This window comes from Pezoporus occidentalis, unplaced genomic scaffold (assembly GCF_034315485.1).
Source record: "Pezoporus occidentalis ecotype Australia unplaced genomic scaffold, CSIRO_AGI_Poc_V1 ctg45, whole genome shotgun sequence".
NCBI classification, from domain to species: Eukaryota; Metazoa; Chordata; class Aves; order Psittaciformes; family Psittacidae; genus Pezoporus; species Pezoporus occidentalis.
Window position 1 is genome coordinate 5,145,601 of NW_026915780.1, and position 18,473 is coordinate 5,164,073.

General features: G+C 43.4%; 1 protein-coding gene across 8 annotated transcripts in view; it reads right to left on the reverse strand.

The window, feature by feature from the left end:
* TACC2 (transforming acidic coiled-coil containing protein 2) overlaps positions 1-18,473 on the reverse strand; it is a 127,545-nt gene that overhangs the window by 29,046 nt on the left and 80,026 nt on the right. For 4 of the 8 annotated variants that reach the window (XM_062635267.1, XM_062635273.1, XM_062635271.1 and 1 more), the window contains exons 6-9: positions 12,920-13,074; positions 5,613-6,933; positions 2,171-2,206; positions 641-701 (exon numbers count right to left, since the gene is read on the reverse strand). In XM_062635267.1, coding sequence (XP_062491251.1) covers positions 641-701; positions 2,171-2,206; positions 5,613-6,933; positions 12,920-13,074 — 1,573 coding nt within the window. The remainder of the gene's footprint in view (positions 1-640; positions 702-2,170; positions 2,207-5,612; positions 6,934-12,919; positions 13,075-18,473) is intronic. The other 4 variants (XM_062635274.1, XM_062635272.1, XM_062635269.1 and 1 more) reach the window with 2 other exon arrangements.

Genomic DNA, 18,473 nt, shown 5'->3' on the forward strand with positions numbered 1-18,473 from the left:
TCTGTGCTGCTGAGCAGCACAAAGAAAAGGATAACAGGATAGATGGATAACAGGAAGATGAACAGCAGCATGGAAGGAGCTGTGGCACATCAAAGCAGTGAGGCCTTTGTAAGGCAGAACAGCTTTTGTTAACTTCTCTTCCAAGAAAACCACCTGCAGGTAGTTTACAACAAGGAATAAAACCATCCAAGCACATGTTCCTGGCGGATCAGCCCACTTGGTTTATCTCTGTTTCCCATCCAGCCCGCCAATTTGATGCATTTAGTTTCTTACTTTCTGATCTAAAAATTCCAGGGTAGATAGCTATGCCTGTTTTTCAGACAACTGAAGATATTTATTCATATCATCACTCTATCGAAACATAGGGCCTTCTGAAGTGTATTTACTAATACTCTAACTGGGATTCCCAGAGCAAATATTAGATCTAATATACATCGTACACACACTTCTAGAGACTAAAATGTTAATTCCTTATGATTATAGCCCAGTGTGCTATACTTGGACACTAAAATGCTCATATTCTTTACAAAAGCCTCTTCTATTATTAAATGTAAAATTCTACAATTAAATAAATCAAGTTTCCCTTTATTTCCCCTACAAGAACACTCATTACACGCAGCAGAATAAGGCAGTGCTTTACCTGAGAAGGAGGATCAGAAAGTGGGGATCTTTTTGGCGATTTTTTCACCCTAAATGTATCACTGAAAATGAAGTTAAAACCGTTAATATGGTAACACCAGCGAGAATCAGGTCATTTCACGCTCAGCACGAGAGCCACAGACAATGCAACCTCTATAAGCCCATCTGCTTTAAAATCTCATCCATTAGGCAGCAGCAGCACAGAGTAACATGCCATAGGTACATATTCTTGTCATGCATTTGGAACAGGCCTCCATTCCCCAGAAGCTGAGAAAAGCAGGATTGCCATATTTTTCATGCTAAGCACTGACACATTTACAGAACAGAGTTGCTGCTCGATCGCAATTCAAATCCCTGCTCCAGCACAGACATCCTCAGCGCCCTTAAGCAAGTTATTTAGCTTCTGTCTGCTTCAGTTTCCCATCTGAAAATTAGGTCTAAAACACATCTTAACCTAAGAAATACAACTGTGATGAAGTTGAGCAGTAAGTACCAATGATCCCATAAACCATCGAGACAAAAATTGGTATGTTCTAGATGAACTACATGAAACCAGCTGAGGGAGATGCTGTTCTGATCAGAGCAAAGCTCTATCATTACAAATGTGCACAAACAGACCCTTTTTAAAACAAATACAACAACAAATATGGCAATTTTGCTTCCAGTTCCCTTGACAGCTCAACGTGCAGAGGGGGAGCACGGATACCAGAGCCCTTCAAAACCCCACAGGTTTCAATCAGGCAAAAGGAATGAACATACATTATGTCCTGGTGTATAATTATGAGTTTTGCCTTTATGCTCATTCACAATTGGCTTAAAATATTTTCTAACCAGGAAATAAACCAGTTATCTGCTTCTTCTTTTGATGCATTTTGCTAGAGTTATTTAGACACGTTTATGTCACTAACTAGAAAAAGGGAGAAAAATCTCACAGCAAACTCACTGATAAAGACTTGATGTTTGAACTGAGATGCAGTGGCAAAAAATTCTGCCCACCAGCTCATGCCTGATCAATGACAGCAAGATCAACACTAGAAATGATAATGGTGGGTTTCAATCAGCAGAGAGTAAATCAATACCACATGTAAAGGGGAAAATAAATTGGACAGCGGAATATTGGTGTGTTCAATGCTACTCATTATCCAGTTTTGATGCTAGAATTATTCAGTATTATTCCTTTAATCAGGAGAAACACTTTATACAGTATTTACAAGAGACCAATTGTACAGTGGTGGTGTACAATGGTAGAAATACAACTATCATATTTTAGCTAAGGATACAAAATCTATACCGTTCTTAAAAGAAGATCTTCCTTGATAGGCAAACAGATAAAGAGGCAATAGCTTCCTCAAAATCATTCACAGCCAGGCATCTTACTGAAAACAGCTTTCACATGTGCCAGTGAAAAGGAATAGTTAACATAAAAGCTTCATGCTCAATAGCAACCGATCATGCTGCAAATTAAATAAGTAAAATTAAAAAGCCCATAAATCAAAGAGGAAACTTGAATTGTTAGCTTAGAATTACTTACAACAGAGAACATACAGACATCACATCTTCTACCATCCTAAGACAAATAAGACAAAGAAAAGAGAGACAGACAGAAGGAACTGACAAAAAAGATAAACCTACAAATACTTGGTTAATGTTAATGTGTTAAGGCAATCTGATCATGCATATTTTCTACCTGTACAACCTTAACCTCTACTTTTATTGTGAAATACATGGGGAGAAAAAAAAACCAACATTCAAGTCCTTCATTGTTCCCAAATTCAATGTTACACTTTTGACCCGCTTTCATCTTACAAAGCACATTACTCAATGCTGTCGCCTCCAAGTTCCTTTCAACATACTAACCATCCCTGCCTTCCCTGATGGAAGCCACCTGCTTTCATTTCAAACCACAGTATTTGTTATAAGGGATGTAGAACTATTTTTCAATGGTAGCTAAGCTTAAGGAAAGAACATAAGTTAGGCAAGGGTTTCTTCATGCTTGCTGATTTGTTATGACAGTACAGAGAAAGCTACTTGACCACTTCAAATCATGTACCTGATTCAAGAAAGAAAAAGACATTTCATAGAATCACAGAATCCCAGCCTGGTTTGTGTTGGAAGGGGCCTTAAAGCTCCTCCAGCTCCAACCCCTGCCACGGGCAGGGACACCTTCCACTAGAGCAGCTTGCTCCAAGCCCCTGTGTCCAACCTGGCCTTGAACACTGCCAGGGATGGGGCAGCCACAGCTTCTCTGGGCACCCTGTGCCAGCGCCTCAGCACCCTCCCAGGGAAGAGCTTCTGCCTAAGAGCTCATCTCAGCCTCCCCTCTGGCAGGTTAAAGCCATTCCCCTTGGCCTGCCCCTACTTGCTCTTATAAAAATTTCTTTAATTTTCTTTAAATCTCATCTATTTTAGCTCTCACTCAATCCTAACGGTGTGTTGTGACAGAGCAAATGGATTGCCTCAAAACCAGAAGCAAACCTTGTCAAACAGTTAAGGCAAAGAAAAGGTTTCTTCTACTTATAAGCTTGGCAGCTTCTGTCCAGTTCTTCTCACGTGCAAAGCTCTTGAAAGTTGGCACCTTGTGTTTCTAAACACAGCCTCCAGTCATCCAGCAGCTTTGAGAGCAATGTCTATACAAGTCACTATTTTTACCCTTCACTATAAACAGGCGCTCAGGAGGCATCAGCTGCTCTTTGTTCAGAATCATCTGAGCAACATGATCTGTCTCAGAGCAGCTCAGCACTTAGGTATACAGCTACAGAGTAATTTGTGTCGAGCTGTTCTCTTCTAAAAACCTCATCTTTTCACACGGAGGTCAATGGTTAGACTGCTGCAGGTTGCATTCAAGAATAAAACCTGGTTATTTGTCTTGATTTAACACAGGTAAGACCTAGCAGAGTCCAAATAGTACAAACTTAGCGTTGCTATTCTCATTTTTTATGCCTGGCTTCTTTGCCTCCTATAGCTCTAATCTAAAAATTGCTGGATTTCCATATGAGACACAGATTTTCAAACTGGTCCACAGGGTTTTCTTTCTGCACCTCCCAACGGTACTAATAAAAACCCCTGGCTTTGCAAAATTAGGTTTTAAATTCCCTTAATCAGGGTTTAGGAGTCCTGGTGTATCACAGTTCCATTTCCTAATTCAAACACCGTCCTTTCTGCCCCCTGGATCTGAAGTGGTTTGCAGTGGCTTCTCTCTCCTGTCCCACCATGGGAGCATTGCCAAGGGTTTTACACCCCATCTCCTTGCCTGGCATGGTGTTATCCTGCACTGGACCCTCCCAGAGAAGAAATGCTGAGGCCCGTTTTGAAGGAGAAGAGATACCAGAGAGAGGCAAAGACAAATAAAAGCCACTGCTTCCCCTGGCATCCCCCAACATGCTTTAGGGTAATTTTCCTCTAGAACATATTATGGCTGCAGGCTGCCCTGTGTATTAATATGCAGATTCTCTCCCTTTGAGAAACCACTTGTAGAAGTAGGTTATGGGGCTGCAGTGAGCAGACACACAACATGATGCAGTGAAAGCAGTCCCACGGAAGGGCTGGGAATCCCTGCAAGCCCCCTGATCTAAGACCTTGCGAGCCCTGCTCTAGGGTGATTTCACTTCTTCCACCACAATAAAGCCCAGCAGTGAGCTCTGTAGAACAGAGCTCTCCCAAGGATAAATGTGTTTCAGCAAGCCTTTTGTAAAAACTCATGTTTCCCCTAAAATTAACAACTTGGAATTCATTCTAATGTTCACAGATGATAGGGGGACGTAAGAAGTTTACACTGAGGGTCTATCAACACCGCTGCAACTACTGGAAGGCACAAGGAGACTTTGGCTGCCTGCAAGTATCAGACTTGAGGACCTGGTGATACCAAAATTCCCCTCTCTCCCTCTGCTCTTGCTCAGTCAGATTCAAAGTGCTCCTTTCTTGCAGGCAGACTTTGAAGTCCTTTTGGTTTGGAGCAAGCTAGCTTGGAGTGGAGGCTTGAAAAACATGTCAGCCTAGAATGCGTCTCAATTCCTGCCTTAACGTCCACTAAATTTCAGGCATACCTGAAAATCATATAATCATAGAACAGTCAGGGTTGTAAAGGACCTTAAGATCATCCAGTTCCAACCCCCCTGCCATGGGCATGGACACCTCACACTAAACCACGGCACCCAAGGCTTTGTCCAACCTAGCCTTGAACACTGCCAGGGATGGAGCATTCACAACTTCCTTGGGCAACCCATTCCAGTGCCTCACCACCCCAACAGGAAAGAATTTCTTCCTTATATCCAACCTAATGAAGAAAAAAAAAAAAAAAATCACAAAAAAACAAGCTTCTTCCACAAAAACCAACTCAACCATACTGTGGTCTATACTTCCCCTAAGTCAGAAATGCCCCTAGAAAGTTAAAAATGGCCCAAGCTTCCTCAAATCTGGCAAGAGAGGTGAATTAGAAGCCTAGAGGTCAGCAAGCTGCTCAGAAACAACTGAATAATCTTCACCTCACTCTGTAAGGGAGGTCATGTTTTACATAGAATCACAGAATAGTTAGGGTTGGAAAGGACCTTAAGACCTCAGAGCAGCCTTCCAGTATCTGAAGGGGGCCTATAGGAATGCTGGGGAGGGACTCTTCATTAGGGACTGTAGTGTCGGGACAAGGGGTAACGGGTTAAAACTGAAACAGGGGAAGTTTAGATTGGATATAAGGAAGAAGCTCTTTCCTGTGAGGGTGGTGAGGCACTGGAATGGGTTGCCCAGAGAGGCTGTGAATGCTCCATCCCTGGCAGTGTTCAAGGCCAGGTTGGACAGAGCCTTGGGTGCCATGGTTTAGTGTGAGGTGTCCCTGGCCATGGCAGGGGGTTTGGAACTGGATGATCTTAAGGTCCTTTCTGACCCTAACGATTCTATGATTCTATCATCCAGTTCCAATCCCCCTGCCATGGGGGAGGAATACGCTTCTTCTAATCTAGAAATAAGAGCACCCTTTAACTTACGTTTTTAATGGTGTCTTCTTCTTTTTTGCAGGTTTATTCAAGTTGTCTCCTTCTGTTCCATTTGTTTCATTGGCACTGGCTGGTATCTCAAAGGAAGCTGGAGATTTAGAGGGCGAGCTGGCTATCTTAGAAGAAGACTTGAAAGGGTCCATAGAGTCCTCGCACATGTCTGGCTCAAAACTGTACGTTTGCTGAGGCAGTTTGGGTGATTCTTGCATTTTTGTACTAGATGAGAAAGGGTTAAAATTGGGATCATCCCACTTGTCAATATCAAAAGTGTAAGAGCCTTTTGTGATAGGGATTTCGTTTGGATCAGTGGGTGACTTAGTTGGTGTGGTAGGAGCATTGTCAAGCTTTTCCACTGACTTTTTAGTCTTTGGCCTCCTTAGTGGCATTTTAGCACCAGGCTTTTTACCTGCTTTTTTGGGAGGAGGAGTACTCTCCTGCTGGTCTTCACTCACCCCTTTCTCTTCAGAGTAATCAAACTCCAGCCTCACCGCAACACCTTTGACTGGAGGGTCTTCTTGTCCTCCAGTGTCTGGTGGAGTCACCTCCTCAGCCTCCGGTGCCGTTGTAAGAGGTAGTGGTTTCTTATTGGCAGGGGGAGAGTTTTGTACCTTGCTGCCTCCAGTGCTAAATGCACTAATCCCTTCCAAACTGTCTGGATCCAAAGGGTGGGATCCTTCAGGCACAGGCGGGGCCTCCTGTTTCTCAGCAGAGATTTTAGAAGGTTCAGTACATTCAGGCCTTACTGAATCAGCCTTAGCTTCAGATGCTGTTTTATCCTCACCTGGGTCGCAATCAGCTTGGCCAAGGTCAGGTGGTTCTTGAGGAGTTTCCTTCACCAGTGGAGCATCCAGAGGTTTTTTGGCTGGCTGCTTCTTTTTTAAGGAAGCCGGTCTGGATTTCTTTGTTCTCTTAAGAGTACTAGAAGCACTGCTTGAACCAGTACCATACACATCCGCTGCCGGTGCTAATGTCTCACTGTTGCCAAGATAAGATGCTCCATCAAAATCACTTGCTTGCAAGCTAAGAGATCGAGACAACGTAGATTTGGAAACTGGGAGTGAATCAGTGGATTTTCTTCGCACATTTGCTTTGGGGTCACGATTCTTTGATTCTGGAGAGCTCGGTCCTAAGGCATGGAGAGAATCAACCAACTCAATGTTATCGAAGTCCAAGTTGTAAGTTCCACTGCTGGCTATTGGCTTGTCCTCGTCGAAGACGGTGGAAAAAGAGTGGGAAGGGGGCCGGAAAGGGCTTTCTTCAAGTGGTTCGCTGTGTGACACATCAGTTACAGGTACAGCTTCTGAACATGATCCTGTGGGAACAAACAGAAAACTCAGTGATTTTTAAACACTTTTTTTAAACTGGAACTTAGTGAGTTTTACTCAAATTTAATATTCCTACAAGTAAAAGGGGAAAAAAGGGTTAAAATCATACAAATGGACTAAGCAATGATTAAAGGACACACAAACTAAAGGGACGTTTCCAACATATGAACTAGATGAAGGGAAAAAATGGTTCTGTTCTCCCCAGAAAAGGATTCAAGGCAAGTTTCATGGAAACACAAAATATGCATTTGCAACAGCCTCTACAGCATCCCTCCTAAACTAATTATCGATTAGTTAAAGAGATGGGGATTACCATAACATGCTAAACATGCCAAATACCAGAAAAAATTAATATCAAGCAATTTATTACTCGCATTTTCTGCTATTACAAAGAGTTCTCACAACTGTGTCAGAGCTCTAATGCAGTACGCTCCCTGTAAATCGATGGGTGCTTCAGCAATTACATGTTGATCTTAAGGTTTGTTTCCCATGTGCTATTTTTACCCGTTTTCCCAGAGGAACATAGCTTCCTCTCCACAATCCATCAATGCTGCTCCCAAGGAGTCAATACACTCTACTTAGCCCTCATCATTCCAAGCTCATAATGAGACATGACTCATTAAGAACTTCACATGAAAGAAATGATGGTAAAGGTAAAAAAAGTCAATTAGACTTTTTTTTTAGTCAATTAGTACTGTAGAAATAGTCTCAATTTAAAATCTTCCTTTAAGAAGACCACAGGAAGCTCCCTCCAGATATTTATAACAGATTTCTCCAAGTGTAGTTCTAACTCACTGACGAAAGGAAATTTTTATAGAGGGAATTACATGCTGAAACTGTTAATCCAAGCAGCTTTTCATTGTAATTAAAGGTTTGCTTGTTGAATGGAAGCACAAAATTATTTATAGGAGACTCCTGACTTGGAGTATATTGGAAAAAGTAGAAAAAGAGACTATGCATATAAAAAAGTAACAGAAAATATACAGGTAGGAAAGGATTAAGATGATGGTCTTTGCTGCCTTCCAGCTCATTAAAGTTGATTGCTCAAGTGTTTTATAGGCCCTGAATGTGGTTTCCTCCTGCTGTCACTGCTACTACCTGAACGTCATAGAGTCATCTCTGTCTTTGTGTGTGACCCAGTCAGAGTATAAGAGAGGTGGGAAATCTCTCTCTAGCTCATAGTTCCAGCTGGAGAGCTCAAGCCAGCTCCCCTGAGCTCTTACTCATACACCCTGGAGCAAAATGCCCCCCTGTTTCCTATTGAAGCAACACAGCATTCTTCATGTTGTCATTTTTATAAATTATGCAATTATAAAGAAAATCAGTCAAACAAAACTGAATGCTTTGCTCATCCTTAAATGATTTCAGGGAATTTTCTATGCATCTTTTTCTTTCCAGTTCTGACATGTTTTGCAGAAGAATTCCCATTTTGCCCAGCTATCTTCATCAACATTGCTCATAAAAGCTTTACAGACAATGATTTTAGTCAGAAGCTATGAATGGATTAAGAACAGGAAAGAAACCACGTTTTTCCTTTGTTTCAGAAGAAATTATGCCTCCATAGAGATTGCAAGGATTATTATTTATGGATGTAGAGGACAGAGAGGACTTCAGGAAATCGGACACAATTCCCAAAGCAACACCTTCAAGCGGCTGAATGTATCTGCAGAGGCTGTCAAAGGATGACAGCTACACAATTTCTCTTTTAAGACCGTGGAAGTTTACTAAGTCACATCAATTAAAATGATCTTTTAATGTGTTTTTTTCTGCTAAATGAATGCCAGAAATGTGGCAGGACTTCATGAGAGTTTCTTTTTCTCCTTAATTGCCACTGGGTCAGGCTTGGGTTTAGCCCAGGCTGGGAGGCCATTAATTAGACTTGATTTGCCAGCTGAGCTGGTGCTCACTTCCCACACACATCACTTTCTGACACTGAAAGGTCTTCTACTAAGGGGACTGCCCAAAGAGTGTCATAAAACTCCAGCATTAGGATAATCTTACATTGTACAATGAAATGGGAATGGAAGGTGTTTGACGGGAGTACACGACAATAAACACTGGTGCAGCTCTAACACATCGGGAGTACAAAGCAGGTCAGCATGAAATGAAAGGGGGATCTGAACAAGAACTTGTCTGCAATTACTCGTTGGTTTCATTCCAGCGTGCACCAAAGGCCTCAACAGGATTGAGGCCCCTCGCTCAAAGTCACTACAAACACGCATTTAAACAAAGTAAAATCAAATAAACCAAAGCAGTGCCCTGCAGGACTCGGACTGTAAATAACAGGCATGGCAAAGCTGAGGTTGGGAATGCATCACAGCAGCAAAGAGACTGGACAAGGCTTTCTAGTTACTCAAGGCAAAGCAGGACTCAAATTTGGTGTGTTCCACATAGTGCAGAGCTTTAATCTTCTTTAACTGCTTATTTCACAACTTCCTCCTAATCAAATCCTTTACTTAAGAGTACACACTGCTGCAGAGCATCGCTTCACTCCCCACAGTGATGTTTTTATTGTTTCTTTATGAAACAATATGTGAAACTGGCTCAGAAAACACGGCTTTTGGTAGGAGGGAAACGCTGCTGTTAGACTCTTCTGGCATTAAAGCAGAACTGGCTCAGTACTGGTACGAGCAGAAAGGCTGGGGAGGAAGATATGAATGGTACTCACAACCGCAAAGTGGCACGGATTTACTACTACAAGGAGATATGTGGTCCATTCTTCCCTGACATTAACAACACTGCCATTTGTCCTTTTACATCACAGTTTTTGAGCTATTTAAAAACATTTTTGTCTTTAAATTAAAATAAATTCCCTTAATGGTGGAGTGCCGAGATATTGTTCAAGTATCTCTAAGACAAGGGGAAATCCAAGAGGCTTGAAAATGGAAGCTGCTCTGAGGTCTCCCCTAAAGGAGCCTTCTCTTCTCCAGGCCGAACCAGCCCAGCTCTCTCAGCCTGTCAAGAGAAGCTTCTGAATTTACAAAATCATTTAGTAGTGCTTTGTAAAGCACTCCTTTAAAAATACTTTTGTCATTTATTCTGAAAGAAAACTGCCATATAAAGGTTATTTTCAATTCTTCTCTGTCAGGATTCAAGAACATAAACACTGAAGAAAGTTTTCCATACCAAAAAATCACTTTGTTTATGTCTGGATCATCATCTTTCTCTATTGGAAAGCCTGACCTCATTTTCACTGGCACAAGAAGGACTGAATATAGTCCCCTATATCCTGACTAGCAGGCTGTAATGCATAGAGGGGACTCCAGCTCTCACATCTTCCCTGTGTATACAACCTGAATTCATTAATCAATTGGATAAGGTGCTGGGGGCAAAGGGGCAGAAGAGATGCCCCTGCCTAGGCAGGAATTCCTGGCTAGAAACAGGGAATATTTGGGAGGAAGGGCATGGGGCACTTTCTGGTGCTCAGATAGCTGGAACAAGGGACAGAAGAGACCGCTATGAGAACCTGATAAACAATGATAGTTTAAAATACCACCAAAATATTAATAATACTTAAAAAAAAACTCAAAATCATTTGTCTCAAGAATATAACCCACATCCCCCACAACAAACAAACAAGTTATGAAGGAATGGAAGGCACTAGTGACACTTTTTGGGGTTCAGAGGCAGCTTCCATATATTCTCTGTTACTCATCTTCCCCTCCAGACTTGCCTACAGACCAAGTCCCCTCTCCTGCTCTGCCGCTGCTGGACTGGAGCCATGCAGCAGGTTTTACCCCACTAGGAGCTGGCACAAGCCCAGGATGAGCTGAGCTGTATTTCCCTTTCATCAGATTTACTAAGCCTGTGTTGAAGGCAACCTAATGAAAAACTCTTCTCTTGGCTTTCCAGCAGTGGGGTCCAGCTGCTGCGTTAATGATATCACGCAGCACAACTGCAGCCGTCTGCATGAGTAATTATTATCAGATATAGATGAAACAACCCTTTAAACACTTCCTATGGTCCCTCCTTCCACCCAAACACACTCTCTGTCACCAGCCTCATGCAGAAGACACAGCCATGTAGCTGGTGAACCAGAAACCCAGCTGGACATCCCTGCCTCTCCCTGGGTGTGCCAGGCTCTCCAGTTGCCCATATTCCTTACTCCTCTTTTATTGAACCCTATTTATTTAGCTGTATGGTATCAATGAGGAGCTTTACTTCCACTACCCATAACCCCAAGGAGGGGACTTATTCTCTCTGTGTGCAGCCACATGCATAACCTATGAGGTAAATAAACTACAAGATAACTGTCACTCCAGCAGCTTATAAAGCAGAAACTGCTTAATTCTTTCCTTGAGGAAGCATGCGAACACCTAAGCTGTAGTCTTAGTATCAGTCATTTCTTCCCAATATTTCCCAAATGAATGCTTTGTGTTGCCCCCCGCAGCTGAATTCCTTCCGTATTCTTCCCTTCAAATCACCCTGTTGTATAACTGCATTTTGCAATGCTGAACATAGCTCAGTTTGTGGCAATTGGCCTCCCATGGACATACCTTATTTGCAAGTGAAATGTTTTCATCTCTGCCAAGCAGTGGCCTTCAGTATAGCTCACATCAGCTAAGAACAGATACATTCAGTTCCCTACCTTCGCCCAGAAATATGTCAAAGAAAGGAGGGGAGATATGGGATGAAGCGAGACAAGAAGTACGTGTGCCAGGGAAGCACATGTGTAATCAAGGGTTTAAGGATAATCTATTGCAGTAATTAAAACCACACTCCAGTCCTGTTTAGCATATGTGCTCTTTTGTTCTCTCAGCACTTATTTTGTGATCATTAGATTGCAAAAGATTAGGAAAGGGAAAGAAGATGGAGAATGAGAAATGCTGATGCAATGAAGAGGGAACTGTAGGAGCAAGAAGGAAGTGTCAGGATGCCCCAGTATTTAATGCCTGTTTTGTGGAGCCAGCTTGTTGAAGATCTTTCCAGCTTCTTATAAACTTGTCTCATAAATCATGCTCTTAAAGAGAATTCCTTAATGCATAACTCCCAGAGATGCTTTAGGTGGCTCGAGACACTTGCAACACTCGTTTGTCCTGAAGGTTTCAATCAAAGCTGGACAGCCTTTATAATACACACACACCAGCCCTGGACATTGCTCTGCCTTCTGCTAAGCACAAGCTGCTTCTGGAGTGGAAATGGAAGCATTAAAACGCGACCTGGGAGTGCTGTACATCATCCCAAATGAAATACAAGCAAGCTTCAGTCTGCTGGGAGGAAAATTACCTTTATAGGATTTAGCCAGGTGATCCTTGACTTTGGGATAGGAGAGAAGACAGCACAATGGGGAACTCGATGTTAAACTGCTGAGCTGTCATCTGACAGCCCAAACAAAGCTGTTTTGGGCTAAGGGAGTGCCTTCTACTCCCTCATATTCCATTACTCAATTTGGAGAACAAAGAATACTTTTTTGGGAAAGGATTTCTTCGGGTTTTTAAACATGATATTCACGTTTGAAACGTCATTTTCCCAGCGTGGACCCATTTTATGTACATATATTATATGCATATTCACACATACTCCCATGTTCCTCCTATAAATCTAATATCAATATTTCTATCATTCCAATGGGCTTTTTGTTCATCTTCTGCTTCAGGTGACAATGCATTTGAAAATGATATTACTAACTGTTCTAGTTAACAGTGCTCACCCAGATACCTCCATCTGTAGCTCATACGTCCTTTTTCTACTCATCTGACTCTGTAAAGATCCTATGGACTGAAATGTGATTCAAAAGGAAGAAACATGTTTCTACAAAGTGCCCCTTTTCCTTAATACTTGCCAAATGGAGAGATTCTTTATCCCAGGAGGTGACAGGGTTGTTCCTCACAGCATGGATAATGCCCAGCATACGCTAACTAATCCTCTAGAAGATATTTTATCAGCATCAGTCCTTTGCCTGCGCTCACACAAACACCTCCCTGCATCTTCACCCACCTCAGTAACCTGTCCCATACGCTACACGCTCTTTACCTGTGTCTTCCAAGGGCAGCTGGGGTTTGAGTTCTTGTTCTGCTATGTCAGCTACAACTGCTGCTGCTTCAGGGGGTGGCTGTGGAGGTGACGGTGGTGCCTTTACCGGTGTAGTGGACTCCGGGGTCTCAAATGCTTCTTCAGAGTCAGAGCTCCTGGGGAAAGTCAAAGGAGAGACTCGTGAGCAGGGTGAAGATGAACGTTCATCACGCTTACAAATGCAGGGCTTTCGAGTGGATGGCACAGACCTCAGCTATAAGGCTAGTTCTGCATTTCCCAAAGGAGATTTCACATTGCAGTATGGCTTCCAGAGCCGGGTATCACGGCTGTCATCTTCCTCATATCCCAGTATTTATGTCACTTTGTGTTACAAAAGGGAACACCCACTTGGAAATAAATCTGTTCTGCAAGCCCGATTTCCAGTGTGAAGGTGGCTCAACCACACAGACACCACCACTGACTGCCCTGTGGTAGTGTCTACAACTTCCCTTGGCACAAAAAGAAGAGAATTTCACAGGTTCATCAAAACCCTCATCCAAAATAGCATCGCATTTCTGCGTGCGCTCCTACAGGTGAGAAAGCAAACACGGAGATACCTGAGGTGCAGCAAATCCTTGTGCATTCTTCCCCATGGAAATACTGCATTCTATTTTTAGCAGAATTCTACCCTGGCCCTTTTCAAACAGTAATTGTATGGCTTTGTTACACAAGGTGAGACAACCTGTAAAATGCACAGAGTCCTGGTATTATCAATAATCCTTTTGTAGCACTGTGTGCTCACAAAGGCACAAACCCCATAGGGACCACAATAGGTTGGTGAAAACCCAGCAAGGAAACAGCAGCACAGAAAATGGAGCCATTCAAATGAAATGCAAGGTTGAGAGGAAGCAACTATACAGAACGATGGGGAACCTAAACATTAAGTGAACATTTAAACCATACAAGCACAAAGCATTTACTCTTACTGGAGATCAGCGTTAGAAAATGTACTTTTACATCTGAAAATCATAGAATCATACAACAGTTTGGGTTGGAAGGGACCTTAAAGCTCATCCAGTTCCAACCCCTGCCACGGGCAGGGACCCCTTCCACTAGAGCAGCTTGCTCCAAGCCCCTGTGTCCAACCTGGCCTTGAACACTGCCAGGGATGGGGCAGCCACAGCTTCTCTGGGCACCCTGTGCCAGCGCCTCAGCACCCTCACAGGGAAGAAAACTATTGATCTTATTTGTTCTTAAATGAAACTGAGACCAAATTTTAGCTTTTAAACATTTCTTCTCGAAGCCTATTTTTGGGAGCAAGCAGTGCAGTAACAATGGTGTCATATTCAATACGAACTGAACATATATTGGGTATACATTCAATCAGCTTGTCGACTGGGTGCAGACTTTTACTACAGGTGTGTAGTAAAAGTGTGAATTGAATATGGCAGTTTCCCAAAGGACAGGACCGATTTGCTTATTTCCAGCAATTCTGTGCATGGCTGCAAGTCTCCACTGCCCCAGCACAATGGGGACAAAGTCTGCCATGAAATGAAAAGCCATTTCATACCCCAGCAGCGCTGCCTGAGCCATCCTGAGTCAAGGACTCCTCTCCTTCTGTTCAAGTTAAAAGATAACTCTGAGCTGACAGACTCTGGTTTCCTGAAGCTCATGGTTATTTTAAGCAGCAGAAGCACAAGTACAGGGTTTTGCATTCGGTTACATTTGCCTAAATCGACCTTAGCACAAAGCATGTGGTGAGCTGGGGAAGAAAAGACCCTGGTGTCATCCCTGACAGCTTGAGGAGCACAGTGGACGTGATTCTCACTGCTGCCTCTGCAAAATCCCAGTGAGAGATCCCACCTCTTCACACACCATCAGGGCACACACTGCAGCCCAGCACTGAGCCCTGTCTCATCACCCCTGCTCCTGTACAAAGCAAAAGGATTCCTACCAGCAAATAGCTTTGGATATTTGCTTTACTTGGGGAAACTGGGGGCTTTTCTTCTCAGCAAACTTATGTCAAAGTACCTCCTGTATGAAGGGAGGCTGAAAAAGCTGGGGCTGTTCAGCCTGGAGAACAGAAGATGCGTGGAGATCTCAGAGCAGCTTCAATCCCTGAGGGGGGCTACAAGGATGCTGGAGAGGGACTCTTCATCAGGGACTGCAGCGATAGGACAAGGGGTGATGGGTTCAAACTGAAACAGAGGGGATTTAGGTTGGATATAAGGAAGAAGCTCTTCCCTGTGAGGGTGCTGAGGCACTGGCACAGGGTGCCCAGAGAAGCTGTGGCTGCCCCATCCCTGGCAGTGTTCAAGGCCAGGTTGGACACAGGGGCTTGGAGCAAGCTGCTCTAGTGGAAGGTGTCCCTGCCTGTGGCAGGGGTTGGAGCTGGATGAGTTTTAAGATCCCTTCCAACCCAAACCAGTCTGGGGTTCTATGTCACTGGGGGACCTGTGGGACCTCTTCAAAAATAGCATGTCTAGCTTTCGATTACATCTGTTGCTGCAGCTCCTCAAAATACCGTCTTTGTGTCATTGTTTCAACCATAACATTCAGCAGGCCCCAGAACAGTCACATTGGAAGAAGCAGCCTGCAGCATTTTACATTATATCCTTCCAAAGATGCACTGTGTTTGAAGCTCTATATATTTTAAGTTAAGAATAGCTGCAAACAAAAAGCTTCTGTAAATAAAGCTGCACAGCAGGTATTCAACAAAATAATGCTTTCTCCTCTTTCCAGAGCTGGTTCAGGAAACCTCTAAGTTGGACAATCAAAGAGAACTGGGGTTGTGTGATATTTTCCCAGTAGAGAAATGTTTCTTGTGTCATAAAAATAAACCTAGAAAGTTACCATCTAAACCAACAAAACAAAAGGTAATTCATACCGCTCAGGCTTTCACATAAGGCTTCATTGTGCTATCCTTAGTTAATGTTTTACTCTCTTCATTTTGAACTCAGAGTGTTGCTCTGTAATACTAAACCAATAATGTTTAGACTCCTTTGTTCCAACCTGCCTGTATATAGCAGAGGTTAGTCACAGTAAATATCTAAATGTATGAAATATAAGGGAAAGGGAAAAAACCTCTGTTTTCATGTCCTATTCCTATTTGTAACTGCTTCGTTAAACCGCCTTGATAGAGCAGTCCTCCTTTATTCAAAGGATGGAAAGACTCTGCACACGTTTATCTCCCTTTTAAACAATCTACCTTTGCTTGCTCTCTTTTTTTGGTTGAGTTGGGCATAAGCATTTGAAGCAAAGAGAAACGTCTGCTCTTTTCTGCTCACTGTATGAGCTTCCCCTCTGGAAAACCTCCTGAGTCCATGCCCAGAGAGTTGTGGTGCCTGAGCCCCAGCACAAGGCTTTGTTTTGCTAATATTTAATAATTCCCAAAAGACTCTGATTAAACACTCCTAATTTTCAGCAGCACCCCTCTATAAGCAGCACTGTAATCAAGTAAGACCTGCCTTAACCATAACCCAAACACTGCTGAATTTGTTAGGTGTAGCAACTGTGCTGGCAAAATACGGTCTTTAACAGAGAAATAAGAAGGGAAGCTCAATAACAGACCAACATTGTCATAGCCTGGAATGTGGGAGAGAGCATAAAGCCTGGAAGCACGTACCAGGACCACGCTCCAAGGCTTACGTTACATATATCCTGGAAAAATCAGATCCTGTGTTCTGATTTCCTTAGTGAAAACACCGATGGTCTCACTTGCGTAGGGTATTTTCTGAAGACTACTTCTAAGACTACTTTAAACTGCAAGAGAAGTTTTTCCCAGAACAACAGGATGTCCTGTAAAAAGGAAATTACATATTTGAGCCAGTTCTATTCATAATGTGTTTTCTCTGAGAAGTACAGGGAATACACCGAACAGGAAAGTTGTAAAGTTCATGGGCTAAACCACACTGCCAACTTGTGATACGCCATGAGAATCGGCACCAATTCAAAGCTGCGCAAGGAGCAGCCACCATGGATCCAGCTATTGATCCAGCAGTGGGCAGATGATAACAAGGGCTCTCACAGAAGGAAGAGCCCTTGTATCATCTAGAATATTATTCTGAAGTTCCAGCCAAGGATGCAGCAAGATGAGATGGGAAAGGTAGGTTTTAGAGATGGAGAACTCATCCGATGGCCCCAGCTCGTGACGTTGTGGAGATGGGGATGCAAGTGCGGAGTCTATAGGACCAGTTTGCAGGCCAGTGATGGAGTAAAAGCTACAGGAAGGAACATACGTTTATGCATCTGTTCAGCCAGCTTGGGAAATTAGCAGGAGCTTGCCTTCATAAGGCAGCGTATCTTTTCTATTCTCCTCCTCTCTGTGCCCCTGGTATAGATATTGGGCCCAAAGCTGTTCAATGCCTTCACAAGCAATCCTGATGATGGAATCATCCAGATGATGAAATCATCCAGATCCCTTTATCCCTATCAGTGTTCAAGACCAGGCTGGACAGGGCTTTGAGCAACCTGGTCTAGTGTGAGGTGTCCCTGCCCATGGCAGGGGCGTTGGAAGTAGGCGACCTTACGGTCCTTTCTAACCTAAACCATTCTGTGATTCTACCAAATGCAGCCTGATTAAGTCTGTGGATCATACCAAGCCGAGTGGGGGAGTGGATACTTTGGAAGGGAAAGCCACCCTGCAGGATGACCTGGATAGGATGTAGGAGTGGGCTAACAAGAACCTTATGAAGTTCAACAAGTGCAAGGTCTTACACCTGGGTTAACACAATCCAGGAGTGCAGCACAAGATGGGATCTACTTGGGGAGAGCAGCTCTGTGGGAAGGGACCTGGAAGTCCTGGTTGGACACAAGCTCCATAGGAGTGAACAGTGTGCAGCTGCGACAAAGAAAGCCAACAGGATGCTGGGGAACATCAACAAGGGCATCACCAGCAGAGACAAAGATGTCATTATCCCATGTACTCGGTGCTTGTCAGGCCACAGCTGGAATACTGTGCTCAGTTTTAGTCCCCGCTGTACAAAAAAGATGCAGAAAGGCTGGAAAGAGCCAAAGAAGGGCCACAAAGAGGTTCAAAGGACTGGGAAGCAATATGTGGAAAAGCTGAGAGAGCTGGGTTTGTTCAGCCTAGAGAAAAGGCAGCCCAGAGGAGACCTTATCACTGCGTTCCAGTATTTAAAGGGTGTCTACACAGAAGATGGAGACTCCCTTTTCCAAGGAGTCACATGAAAAACATAAGGGGCAATGGGCACAAGTTACTCCTGGGGAGATCCCTACTGGCCACAGGAGGAAACTTTCTCACAATGAGAACAATCAGCCATTGAAATCATCTCCCTAGGGAAGTGGTGGCCTCCCCAAAGCTGGACATTTTGAAGATTTGGGTGGTCAGAGTGCTGGGACACCCAGTCTAGGTCATGCTTTGCCTAAAAAGGTTAGACCAGATGATCCCTGCGGTGCCTTCCAACCTGGGATCCTAGGATTCTGGGATCCGTATTCTTTGTTCTTTGTAAACAGGCACAAAAGTTACAGATTGTAGAAGCTCCAAAATGATTAGTTGGTAGCAATAGAGTACAAAATGTTCTTTCAATCCATCTCTTTCACCTCCCTTCTCAAA